Below are 12553 nucleotides of genomic sequence, written 5' to 3' on the forward strand. Positions count from 1 at the left end.
CCTGGGGGCTGGCAGGGTTCAGGGAGGGATCACAGCTGCCCGGAGCTCCGAGGGGCACCTCCCACACACCACATCTGAGCGCCCAGCCCCGGGGCAGCTCTCCCAGCGGGCGCCTGGCCGAGGGACCCGGCTCCCCGCTTCTCTCCGAGCTCCCCATCGCCTCCCGCCCGCCCGGCTAGCGCCCACCACCGGCCCCGGCGGCCAGGCGGGGGCTCCCTCCCCCCCCAGCCGCGGCGTTAGGAAGGCTCCGGAGCGGAGGGAGGCTCTGCGCAGCCTCCTCCGGCGGCGCGGCGCGGCGCTGCGCTGCGCGTGTTGCTATTTTGGCGAGGGCCGGGCGCCCCCGTTTTGCGCTCGCTCCTCGCCGCTGCAGCCAGTCGCGTCCCCGCCTCCGCCAGGCTCCGGGGCTGGAGCGGCCCGGGCGCGGCGAGCCGGAGGCAGCCCAAGGTGGGTCGGGGGGTGAAGGGGGAGCCGGCGCCATGGCCGCCAGCTGTTTGCGGCGGGGGCTGGGGGCCCGGCCCCCCCGTGCGCTGCGGGAGCGGTGCGGGCCGGGTGCAGGGCCGCGCTGACCCCCGTGGCTGTGCCCGAGCCTGGCTGGCCAGGGGGCAGAAGGAAGGCACCTGCCCGCCTGGGTCACCGGGGCTCTGCCCGGCCTCCGCGGGCGCAGCCGGGTGGGGCGGCGGGATCTGGCCCCGTCTCCTATCGCTGAGCGCGGGGGACCTGCCGCGGGGCGGGGCGGGGCGGGCGTCCGGGGACCCTCCGGGTGTCAGACCCGCCGGGGACCCGGCTCGGCGCTGGCTGCCCGCGCAGCAGGGCGAGGTGGCTGCGGGGTGAGGGTGCAAAGCCCCCGCCCTGCCCCAAATCACTGTTGCTGGCGTGCAGCAGGTCTGGGAGGGGACGAGAAACGGGGGCGGGGGGGCTGCTGCAGGCAGCTCAGTGACCTGGTTCGTGCGGGGGGTGCAGACCCACCCCAGCCCGGCGGGGATGTGGGGCCGGTGCCGGGAATGCTGCCGGGGGCTGCGCCTGCAGTGCAGGTGTACATTGGAGCCGGGGCTGGCGCAGGCAGGAGAGCTCCGAGCCAAGGGGATGTGCCGGTCTTGCTGTCTGAGGGGCTCTGCTGGTGGCTGAGGATGTTTGTTTATGGGGGGGGGCATGACTCGAATCCGTCGGAGGCTCCGTTTAACCCGGCTCCGGCAGGATCCGTGCAGGGGCTAGCCCCAGGGACTGCGGAGCGCTCACCAGCAGGTGGGAAGGGGAGAGGGGCCTGCAGTGGTCTTTAAGCCTATAAGAGCATCCCTCTTCTGTATCGCACTGATCCCTGCACCCCCTCCGCCACCTTAAAGGGGCATAAACCACTGGGCGATCCTGCGTCGGCGGGACGGGCTAGATGGCCCCGGATGGGCTGGGGTGAAATGGACATAGGTGGGGCTTTGGTCCCCCCGAGCTGTGACTCACAGGGGTCAGCCTGGTGCATGTGCCTAGCTGGATGGATGAGGGGGAGGGGGAAGGAGCCAGCCCAGGAAGAATGAGGCCGGGAGGTGGGTCTGCAGAGGGAGGATGTGTGTGGGGGGATGGGAGTCCGCTCTCCTAGGCAGAGACTAGAGCCCCTTCACTGACTGGTGCTCTCCCCTTGCAGGCTGCATTCCCCAGCCCGGCTGGCAGCGAACGGGCAGTCTCTCCCCTTGCTACGTGAGGCCTGGTGCGGTGCTGCAGAGCCATCCGTGACAGACGGAGCAGCAGGAAGCAAGAAGAAGGGTCCCCTTCTGCAGCAGCTCCTTGTGAGACCCGCCAGCGCAGCCCAGCCCAGCCCGTCCCCCCCTTGCCCCAATAAAGACGCCAGAGCCCCTGCAGCAGGCAGGGCATGTGTGATTCCGGCTGGGGGGACGTGCCCTCTCCAGGGACAGATCTCAGAGGAGTCACCTGCAGCGAGCCCCAGCCGTGCCCCATGGGGCCGGGGCTGTGATCCTGTCTGACCAGCGGGGAGGAGAGGAAGGAGTCTGGCAGGGAGGGGTGCCTTGAGACTTGTGGGGCTGAGTGAGGCAATCTGTGGGGATTGGGGGCGGGGAAGGGTGTGTGGTGGGGGTCTGGAGACTGATCGCCCCTGGCATGGATTGCATGGCCCTGCACAGCCTCCCCGAGGGACCGGAGACAGGAGGCTCCCGAGACCAGGGCTCTGCAGAGGCTCTCATTACTGCCGCTGTGGAGGCGGAGAGCGTGGCTGGGTGGTGGAGGCGTGTGCCTGAGAGCACACGGGGCCGGGTGTAAGGAGAGTTGGGCAGGGAAGAGGGGGGTGGAGGAGAAAAGCACAGGCGGGGGACTCGCATTTTCCTAGGGACCTCCTATTTGGCTGTGAACAGAGGGGCAGCGGGGACTGGGCCATTTTCCGTCTGCTCCCAGCAGCCGCGCCAGGTCTTTGGAGCACCAGGACTGGGTGTGGCCAAGCACTGGCTCCAGCATAGCTAGAGAATCTACAGGCTGTGTGCAGCACTGCCCAGGATCGTTCCTCCGGGCCAGCGCGCTGCAGAGATTCTGTCCTTCCCATCCACTCGGCTTTCCGGAGAGCCGTGAAGCCGGAGGTGAAAGGTCGAGCCAATCTGGCCCAGAGAACCACCCCCACAGGGCCTGGGGCCTGGGAAGATGCCTTCCTGCTGAGACCTCCTCCGTCTCCAACCCCCTCTGCTGCCTGCCAGCCGGGCACCATGGCGCGGCCGAGCTCGGGGGTGCTGATCTCGGTGAACGGGCTGGGCTTCCCGCCGCAGAACCTGGCCCGCGTGGTGGTGTGGGAGTGGCTGAACGAGCACGGGCGCTGGCGGCCCTACACGGCGGCCGTCTGCCACCACATCGAGAACGTGCTGAAGGAGGACGCCCGGGGCAGCGTGGTGCTGGGGCAGGTGGATGCCCAGCTGGCGCCGTACATCATCGACCTGCAGTCCATGCACCAGTTCCGCCAGGACACAGGTAAGGACGGGCTCTGCGTGTCTGGGGGGGCGAGTGCCGAGATCTCGGGCCGAGGTGGAGAGCTGCCAATGCGGTTGGGCTTCAGGGCTCCTCAGGACCCTCAGCGTCTCTGCTGGGTTCAGGGTTCGCGTCGGGGGGAGGTGTCTGCTCCCCTCATGTGGCTGGACGCGGCAGCGCCAGACACCTGGCCCCAGGAGAGCCGTGGCTCTGGCGACAGTGGAATACAGACTGCCCACCGGGGTTCCTCGCCCCCAACAGGTGATAAGAGGTCCCGCCACTTGGTATCAGGCTTAGGGCGCCAGTGGCAGGGGGCTGAATCAGCCGGGCTGCTCCCAACACCTGTCACGGTGCTCTTGTGGCTAACTGTGGGTCGGGATTTGGTTCCGGGCTCTGCCACAGACCCCTTGGGCAAGTCATTTCATCTCTCTGCCCACCAGTTCTCCGTCTGTGAAACGAAGATGCGAATCCTTTTATCCATTTTGATGATAAATGCTTCAGGACAGGCCCGTCTCAGGCTGTCTGTGCAGCGCTTAGCACAGTGGGCCTCAGGCTTGGTACCATTGTAGCCATGATAATAAATCCCAGGACCTCCATTGTTCCGCCAGCCCCCACTTCTTCTCCAGCTGCCTGGGCTTTGTGGCAGCTCTGGAAAGCTGTCCATACCACGGGACGTCCATGCACAGTGCTCCGCGGGCGTTAGCCGCCCGTGGCGCGGCAGCGTATGGGTTAGCAAGACAGCAGTAGCTTTGCCTGGAAAGCAGCAATGGCAATAGGAAAGAAGCTGGCGAGCGAGTGGTAGGCACTGGTGCTGCGTCATCCTGACTGCCGGGCGGCCCCGGCCATGTCTCGCGTTTGGCAAACGGGGAGCTCCTGGCAGTGTAAGTGGCAGCACGCCGTGCGTCTTGTTGCCAGGCAGAGCCGCCAGCGATGGCAGGAGCGCCGCCCCAGTGACACGAATGGCCCGTGGAAACGCTGCTCTGCTGCTGCTTTCAGGTCCAAGGGCTGCAAGGTCAAGCCCCAGCCAGGCCAGAGCACTTTGCTGAAGCCTAGCTCCCTGCGTCTCCAGCGCACAAAGGGCCGAGTGGCTTCCTTCTGCGTCGCTGTGTCCTAGCGGTGGAGCCAGGGCGGGTGCAAGCTCCGATTGTCTGAGGGTGCCTGCTCCTGAGAGCCGAGGTGTGCTGTGGGGTGGTTGTTACGGGACTGCCCCGTCAGCAGTCAGGTTCCAGGAAGCTCCAGAGAGCTGCACGTATTAGGGCTGCGTGTGTTGTCCCGGGTAACTAGGAATGGAGGCCCAGAGACTCCCTGGTGAGGCATGGATCCCTCTGCACTGCAGGAGCATTCATACAGCACCAGGCAACCCCCAAAGTCCAGCCGCACCGGGCTCCTGGCCAACCCTGGAACAGAGCCTCTGGGGTCAGTCTCTCCTGGCTGCTCCGGAATGGGTCTGCCCCATTGTGCCTACGCCCTGGCTGCGCCCGGTGCAGAGCATAGACGCTAACTGCTTCACGCTCCGGCCAGCTGCAGCGTAGGTCCCACAGCTCCATGCGTGGCGTCTTTCCTCAGCGCCGGCTCCCCTGGCCAGGTCAGCAGGGCAGTGTGTGCTCGCTCAGTGCACTAGAGCCTGGGCCCGCAGAGGGGCTTCGTGTGCGCATGCCGCCGGAGCTGTGCTGCAGCCCTCGCAGGACAGCTGGACCCGGCCAGCGTGCGGTCGTGACAGGGCTGTTTAGCTTGGCAGAATTTTGCCCCGAGAGCTTTACTGCCCATTTCACACCCGTTTACACTGAGAGCTGGGCCCGACGCGGGCACCCCTTAGCAACAGAGCCCCCAGAGGGGCCCATGGCAGTGCTGGCCGGCGTGGGCAAGCCCTGGGATCCCCTGTGGCTCCGCCATCCCGCACTGGCATCTCCTGCCCTGCATTAGCCACTGGGCGACGCCCCTGTTGTGCCGAAGGGAATGCGTTCAGGTCTGCGTTCCGGCTCGGAGCCCCGGGGGCTAACACCAGGCCCCTGCCCGGTGCCGGGGGCAGGGAAGGGGAGGTGGGTGTAGCACACAGAAATTGGGTAGGGCCCTTTAAATAGCTGGGAACACACTGAACACTATTTCGAGGGACCTACCAGTCCAGAGGGGGGAGAGGAGGATGGGCGGCGGGGGGAGGCTAGGATAGGCGGCGCAGGGGAAGAGATGGGCAGGAAGGGGCTGTGGCTTTAAAGATCAAAGGCTTCTTAGGGTTCCCAGGAGATGCAAACCTTGTCTGAAAATGCCCCTCCCCCACCCATCAGCCCTCCCCGCCCCGTGCAGTGTGGTTAACACCCAGCCCTGCGGGCCGCCCCTCTGCTCTGCCACATGCTGCACCTGTTTTCCCACACCCGCCTGTTTGCAGGAAAGGGAAACAGACATCTGGCTTGGCCTGGTTTCAGAGCAGTCACAAGGCCGGGGGGACCCAGCGCCAGCCCCAATGGCCTGGCCTGGCACGGCAGACTGTGGGTAGCTTGCCTGCTTCCTGCCCCCAACATACCCACAACACGGGGATCTGCCTGGAGGGAAGTGGGTGCCCAACCTGCAAGCCACGAGCAGCCCCCATTGGGCCCAGGATCAGCTGGTGCTGCCGCCAAAGTGGGCTGGGTGGTGCCGGGCGTTGTGGGTCAGCCCATCTCCCGGCGAGTCTCCCTGGCTGGCTTAGCCAGCTGAGCGCTCCAGCATCTGTGCTACCTGCCAGTGTCTCCACTGCTCCGACACAGCTTTCCCAGGCGCACCATTTCACCCTCCCAGCTCCAGAGGGATCCGTCTAGCCCACCCCATTTATCTGGGAGTGCTGCTCCGTTCAGGGCTCCCTGTGGCACGGGTGGCTTGGCTCAGCCCTTTGCTACACCCTGACACGATCTCTTCACCCTGCAGGTGCAGAGCAGTACGTTTCCAGAGCTCCCAGTAACTGAGCGGGGGTGGGAGCAGGGAGCCGCTTTCCCGCTTGTCTGCAGCTGGGCTGATGAAGGCAGACAAGCGGGTATCTGTCTGTTTGCTCAGCTGCAGACCAGCGCTGGCCTTTAACCCTGCGTGTTTTCAGTGCTCTTTGCCAGACGGCCGAGCTTCCTCGGGACACAGCGGTCCCTCCTGCCTCCGGTCGGGTCAGCGCTGGGAGCGGATGGGTGGGAAAGCAAAGGCTGTTGCAGTCAAACAGCCGGGGGGGTTGTGCCGAGTCTGGGGGCTGCGGGCTACCAGCTCTGCACTGCTAATGCAGCCCTTTGCGTAGGGGAAGAGGATGGCTGGGGTGACCATGGCAGCTCTTCCAGCAGTTCAAATACTGAGTCAGGTCACACATGTCATGAGTTTGTCAGTGTTATCCCAGTCCCTAGCTGGAGGGAAGCGAGAGCCCAGAATGTGCCTATAGCCACGCACTCACAATGCCACCGTGCCACCGTGGCCTGTAGCCACACTCGCCGTGTGTGAGCAGAGCCTCATGGTAATGTGTGGGCGTGGGTGAGTTTGCATTTACATGCATGGGAATGCCATGGAACTGTGTGCCCCACAACCAGCCTCCCGGGGACGTGGTTCCGCTGGACCCACAGCTCCGGCGTCTGGTGCGCCCCCAAAACCCTCAGACAGTGCCCAAGGACTCCAGCCATGCCCGCTGCCCAGCCGGCTGTTCCCTTTGCCAGGGCTCTTGTCATGCCCACAAAGCTCCCAGCCATGCAGCCCCCCACGCCCTGAAACCCCTGAGCACACTGCCTTGGCCAGGCTCCCAACCTCTCTAACCGCCTCCTGCCCTGGCTGCTCCTGTGCCCCTGCGTTGCTAAAAGCCTCGAGCATCTCTGACCAACCCATATCCTGAGCCACCTCCTCCATGGCTGGCTCCTGGCGTCTGCTGGGGCAGTGGCTTGTATTGCATGAGGCCCCCAAAGCCTGACAGACTGCAGGAAGGCATAGTGCAAGCTGGCAGATCCTGCTTCAGACCCACGGATCCTGACAAGTGCCGTGGGGAGTCCAAGCCAGCAGGCCTGTCAGCAGTGCAGGATCTATCCGTCAAGCCCTGAAAGACCCCAGCCTCCCGTGTTCCTGGCTCTGAATCTGCCTTGTAGATCCTGGGGGAGCCAAACGCATCGCTCTGCCACAGGCAGCAGGATGGAGACGCCAGCCCCAGGGCCGACTAGCAAATGCCTTTGGCATCAGCTGCTTTCCAAGTCCCCTCAAGAGTTGCTGGCGTCTCCCAGAGCCAGGCGGGGTCCTGTTATCTCCATGTGCTCGCTGGAGATCTGCCTTCCAGGAGGAACCACCTCAGCAGCTCCAGTGGAAGGCAGCCTGTGCCCATCAGAGATAACTACAGGGCAGGACAGGGGAGACTTTTCCTTAGACACTGCCAGAGAGGTCGTGATCCCGGCTCATCGCCTCCCCATGCCCACTGCCTGGGGCTCCCGGCTGCTGGCTCTGCAGGGGCCCGGATCAGGCTCTCAGCCCATGGAGGTGAGGGTCCTGCCCCTGTTGTCCTTACAACACAGCCGGCAACCTGTCCGGGACAGGCACAGACCACAGGGTATTTGAGGGCCCCATTGCTGGGCCTTTTTGGTGCGGGTGCCCCTGGGCTGGTCCTACCTGCCCTCCAGTGGCAGGCTCAGAGGGCAATGAACCAACCCATCCATGGTCCTCCTCCAGGAGCAGCAGGGGAGGTGACTGTGGCTTGAGCCCCTCCCCCCATGTCCCCCAGCCCTGCTCGAGCTGTGTGTGTAGCCAAACACCTGCAGAGGGGAGACTCCGCACGTCCGGCCGGCTTTGCCCAGTGGCTTGCGCCTGCCGTACTCTGCATGGTGCGCTTTGACCTGTGACGCGAGGTGGGATCCCCCTTCACGGCTGCTGCTGGTGTGTGGCTGGCCACGTTCTGACGTGGTCTGGTCGCTCTCTTCCGTCTGTCTGTGCTCCTCCCCCCCGTTCTACAGCCGCAGGGGAGCCGGCTGAGTTCCCAAGACGCAGCACAGAGCTCCGGTTTGGGGGTGTTTTTCACACTGCCACAGAGCCCCAGGGGTGGGGCAAATGCAGACAAAACTGGGTCCTCTCTGTTCCTGGCTAGTGGAAATCCCACAAGGAGACCAGGGGGAACATTTTCTGTAAGTACCTAGGGCCCAGATCCTCAAAGGGACTTAGCTTCCCAAGTGACTAAAGCCGAGATCCTGAAAGATATTGAGGTGCCTAACTCCCATCGGGGGTCACTTGGGAGCCTAAGTCCCATTGTCAAAAGTGATCTAGATGTGGAGGAGCCTGATGGGACTGTCAGTGAGAGCTGGCCTCCTAGGGCCTCGGTCATTTTGAAACTAGGAGTTTGGCTCCTAAATCACATAGGCACTTTTGAAAAAGCCACCCCCGATCTCACGTTATTCTGGCTCCGTTCATATTTCCAGGAGGGTGAGTGAGACCCACTGTCAAATGCAGATCCAAGGATACACGGCTCATGGCCCTGGGGTCTCGACCCACAAGCCGCTTGCAGCCCAGTCAGCACACAGCTGGGCCACGTGGCATCCTCCGGCCCATGTAGATGTACGGTGTGGCTGTGACTCACGTAACGCACAGAGCTGCGTGTGCGGCCCACGACGAGAACCGCTGGGTTAGACCCTGGAGCTGCACTCTCGGCTTACCCCCGCGGCAGGGCAGCTCTGGGTTTCTAGCGGAGGCCCTGTGCCTTGTCTTATAGAGATCTCGAATTCAGGAGCCATTCGCAAGTGCTCTTGAGTGCTCTGCTGTGCCTGCCAGGTCCTACTGCTGCGTTTCACTGCCACTGCTAGGCTGGCCACTCTGGAGACTGGGCACCAGACGGCTGTCATGGCGTGGATCCTTTGTCCAGAAGAGTGGCTGTGAACTGTGATGAGCTGCCCAGAGGTTTTATTTGTCCTGAGTGGGGCAGTGGGCCGAGCCCCTGGGTGGGGTGAGATATACACATCCATCCACCCCATGGATGGGGCTGGGGTCGCACCGGCAGATCTTGGATCGGATCTTCCATTGCCTTTGGGTGCAGTTAGTGCAGTGCAGTCCCCAGACGGGAGCTTAGCAGAGGAGCATGAGATCCCGAGACCCACCCAGTGCTATGTGCCATTGGACCCACCTCCCGCTGCAGTGGGTGCATTTTTTGTAGGTGGGTCCTTCTACATTCTGCCTGGCAGCGGGTTCATCTCGTGGCTACGGAGGGCTCATGCTCTGGTGAGCAATGCTTTCACGGAGAAGACCCCTGCTGTTGTTATTTACTATTGTGCCAGACATGGAGCAGGACCCGGCTGTATACAGGCACAGAAAGATGAGATGGTCCCTGCCCCAAGGAGGTCCCAATCTAAGACCCAGATCCTCCAAGGTATTGTGGCTCTTCCCTTCAGTGGGGGCTACTTGCTGGGAGGGGCTGGGAACCCAAGCCAAGGAGAAGCAAGGTTCACAGAAACAACGGGAAGAGGAGTCAGCTGGAAAGAAGCAAAGGGGTGGCTGTGGCAGCTCAGCGAATCCCAGGCTCTCAGGAACAGCCCAGCCCACGTACACCTCCCGCCAGTGTGTCTCTGATCTGTCCTCAGGGTGCAAAGAGAGACAGGCTCAGTAGCACAAGTGCAGCCTGATAGAGTAACGAGGAAAGGGACTTAGGGACCTGCAGGGCAATGCACAGCATTGATGGGATTTCCATCTCCTCTTGTCCTGGGGCAGCGGTGTGTGACAGCAGAGCAGCCCAGGCTCTCCGTAGCGGAGGGGCAGGGGGTGCTTGGCTGTTGTTCACCTTAGGATGCCTGCGTTCAGATCCTGTCTCATGTCCCCAGTGAAAACAACTTGGGTGTGTTGCAAGCACCGAGCTCCCACGGGGTTCACCACCTCTACTCAAGAGAGCTCCCAGAGGAGCAGCAGCAGACCTCACCTGCGTGTGTGTCGGGGGGTGGAAGGGAAACCCGCACTGGAAGAGCAGAGTTGGTGCGGGCTTCAGGTCAGCGTGAAAAGCACGGGCAGAGCTGTGTGTGTGGGACCCAGGAACGGCAGGTCAGATCAGGGCTGAGGAGGTCTTGTGTGGGTGGGCGGGAGGACGGGGACCTGAGACTGGAATAGCAGTGGGTCCCGCTGCTCAGGAGTGAGGTTTCATAGATTCCAAGGCCAGAAGGAACCGTTGTGATCATCTAGTCTGACCTACTGCATTGCACCGGCCAGATCCCGACCTCCACATAATTCCCAGCGCAGATCTTTGAGAGCAACATCCTATCTTGGTTTCAAAGTGTCAGTGATGGGGAGTGCACGCAGCCCTTGTTAAGTTGTTCCAATGGCTCATTTCTCTCGTCATTAAAAATGTACGCCTTATTCCTCGTCTGAATTTGTCCAGCTTCAGCTTCCAGCCGTTGGATCGTGTTAGACCTTTTCTGCTAGATTATCAGATATTGTCAAATGTTTGTTGCCCGTGTAGCTACCTATCAACTGTGATCAAGTCACCCCTTGACTTCCTTTTTGTTAAGCTACATCGATGGAGCCTCGAGTCTGTCGCTAGAAGGCAGGTTTTCCAGACCTTTAATCATCCTCGCGGCTCTTCTCTGGCCCCTCTCCAATTTGTCAACATCCTGCTTGAAGTCTAGAACTGGACACAGGATTCCAGCAGCAGTCACACAGGGCCAAAAAGAGACATCTCGGCGCTGACTCTGGGTTTTGCCTGTGGGTGCTGGTGCAGAGCAGAGCCTGGGCCTCGGGGGAAGAGGCAGGGTGCGGGGCCACAGTGAGAGTTGGCCCTGCGACTCAGCTGTTTGGGGCACCTCCACCCCAAACAGCTGGTTTGCAGCAGCCAGTCCCGGTGGGTACTAAGCGCCCCCTATTTTCTGTGTGTGGGTGCTTGAGCCCCGGAACACCCACGGAGTCAGCACTTACTTGCTCCCACAGCATCACGCCTTGTGTTCAGCTGATTATCCACCATGCCCCCAAATCTTTTCCAGAGTCACTGCTTCCCAGGATAGCATACCCCATCCTGTAGTGCACATGAGGCCAGTCTGGATCAAAATGAGGACCCCATTGTGCTAGGTGCTGTACAATGACAGATAAAAAAGACCGTTCCTGCCCCCAGACTTAGATGGCGGTGTAAGACGAAGACAACTGATGGCTGCAGACAGACAGATGGGGAGTACCAGGTGACAGTACCGGCCAGCACTGTGGGCAGAGGCCTCAGCTTGTCAGCTGTCTAACCGGTGTCAAGTTCTGTGCAGGCATCACAGAAAAGGAGATCATCTTTGATCTTTCATCTAGCTGTCAGCCCATCAGCTCTGGGATGTGGCCAGATCCTCAGTTGGTGCAAATCAGCAAAGTTCCATTGACTGCAGCGGAGCTATACTGATTTACCCCCACAAGGGATCTGGCCCATTGGCATCGATGGAGCTACCCCAATGTACGCAGGCCTAGGATCTGGCCCCAAGCATATAAACTTGCAGACCGAAGGGGATTTTATCGGGAGACAATCTGAGCAATTGACAAACGCTTTGGGGGGGGGGGGGGGTTAGAGTGGGAACCTCATCTCCACCTTAATGAGCTCATCATGACAGTGCCTGGGAGAGGAGTTTGGGAAGCATGTCGCAGTGATGTGGATCAGTGGTGCTATGGGAACATAAGGGGCTAAATAGGGATGATGGAAGCCAGAATGGGGGATGCTCATAGACTCTAATGTCAGAAGGGACCAATATGATGATCTAATCTGACCTCCTGCACATCGCAGGCCACAGAACCTCCCCCACCCACTCCTGGGACAGACCCTGACCTACGACTGAGTTACTGCAGTCCTCAAATCATGGTTTAAAGACTTTAAGGTACAGAGAATCCACCAGCAAGTGAGCCATGCCCCATGCCACAGAGGAAGGCGCAAAAACCCCCAGGGCCTTTGCCAATCTGCCCTGGGGAAAATTCCTTCCTGGCCCCAAATATGGCGATCAGCTAAACCCTGAGCATGTGGGCTAGACTCACCAGCCAGACACCCAAGAAGGAATTCTCTGTAATAACTCAGAACCCCCCCATCTAACATCCCTGCACCGGCTGTTTTCATACCTACCGCCAGGAGTCAAAGATCAGCCAATTGCCAAATTAGGCTGTCCCATCCGACCATCCCCTCCAGAAATATATTCAGCTCAGTCTTGAAGCCAGCTCGGTTTTTTGCCCCCACTGCTCCCCTTGGGAGGCTGTTCCAGAACTTCACTCCCCCGATGATTAGAAACCTGCGTCTACTTTCAAGTCTAAACTTCCTGATGGCCAGTTTATATCCATTAGTTCTTGTGTCCACATTGGCGCTGTACTTAAATAACTCCTCTCCCGCCCTGGTATTTATCTCTCTGATGTATTTACAGAGAGCATCACATCTCCCCTCAGCCTTCTTTTGGGTAGGCTAAACAAGCCAAGCTCTTTGAGTCTCCTCTCATAAGGCAGGTTTTCCATTCCATGGATCATCCTAGTAGCCCTTCTCTGCAGCTGTTCCAGTTTGAATTCATCTTTCTTAAACCTGGGGGGCCAGAACTGCAGACAGTGTTCCAGATGAGATCTCACCAGCGCCTTGTATAACGGTACTAACACCTCCCTAGCTCTACTGGAAATACCTCGCCTGATGCATCCAAGAGTCCTTAGCTTAGCATTAGCT

The 12553-nt window shown here is 61.1% G+C and overlaps 1 protein-coding gene across 1 annotated transcript in view; it reads left to right on the forward strand.

Annotated features, from left to right (window-relative positions):
- Positions 1-329: 329 nt before the first annotated feature.
- The window catches only part of DTX1 (deltex E3 ubiquitin ligase 1), an 80115-nt gene continuing 67891 nt past the window's right edge, over positions 330-12553 (forward strand). Inside the window, exons 1-2 of the mRNA XM_067550264.1 lie at positions 330-444; positions 1634-2955. Of these exons, the coding sequence (XP_067406365.1) occupies positions 2697-2955 (259 nt within the window). The 5' untranslated portion in view covers positions 330-444; positions 1634-2696. The remainder of the gene's footprint in view (positions 445-1633; positions 2956-12553) is intronic.

Source organism: Emydura macquarii, unplaced genomic scaffold (assembly GCF_026122565.2).
Source record: "Emydura macquarii macquarii isolate MOO-44397 ecotype Brisbane River unplaced genomic scaffold, CSIRO-AGI_Emac_v2 contig_1254, whole genome shotgun sequence".
Classification (NCBI taxonomy): domain Eukaryota; kingdom Metazoa; phylum Chordata; order Testudines; family Chelidae; genus Emydura; species Emydura macquarii.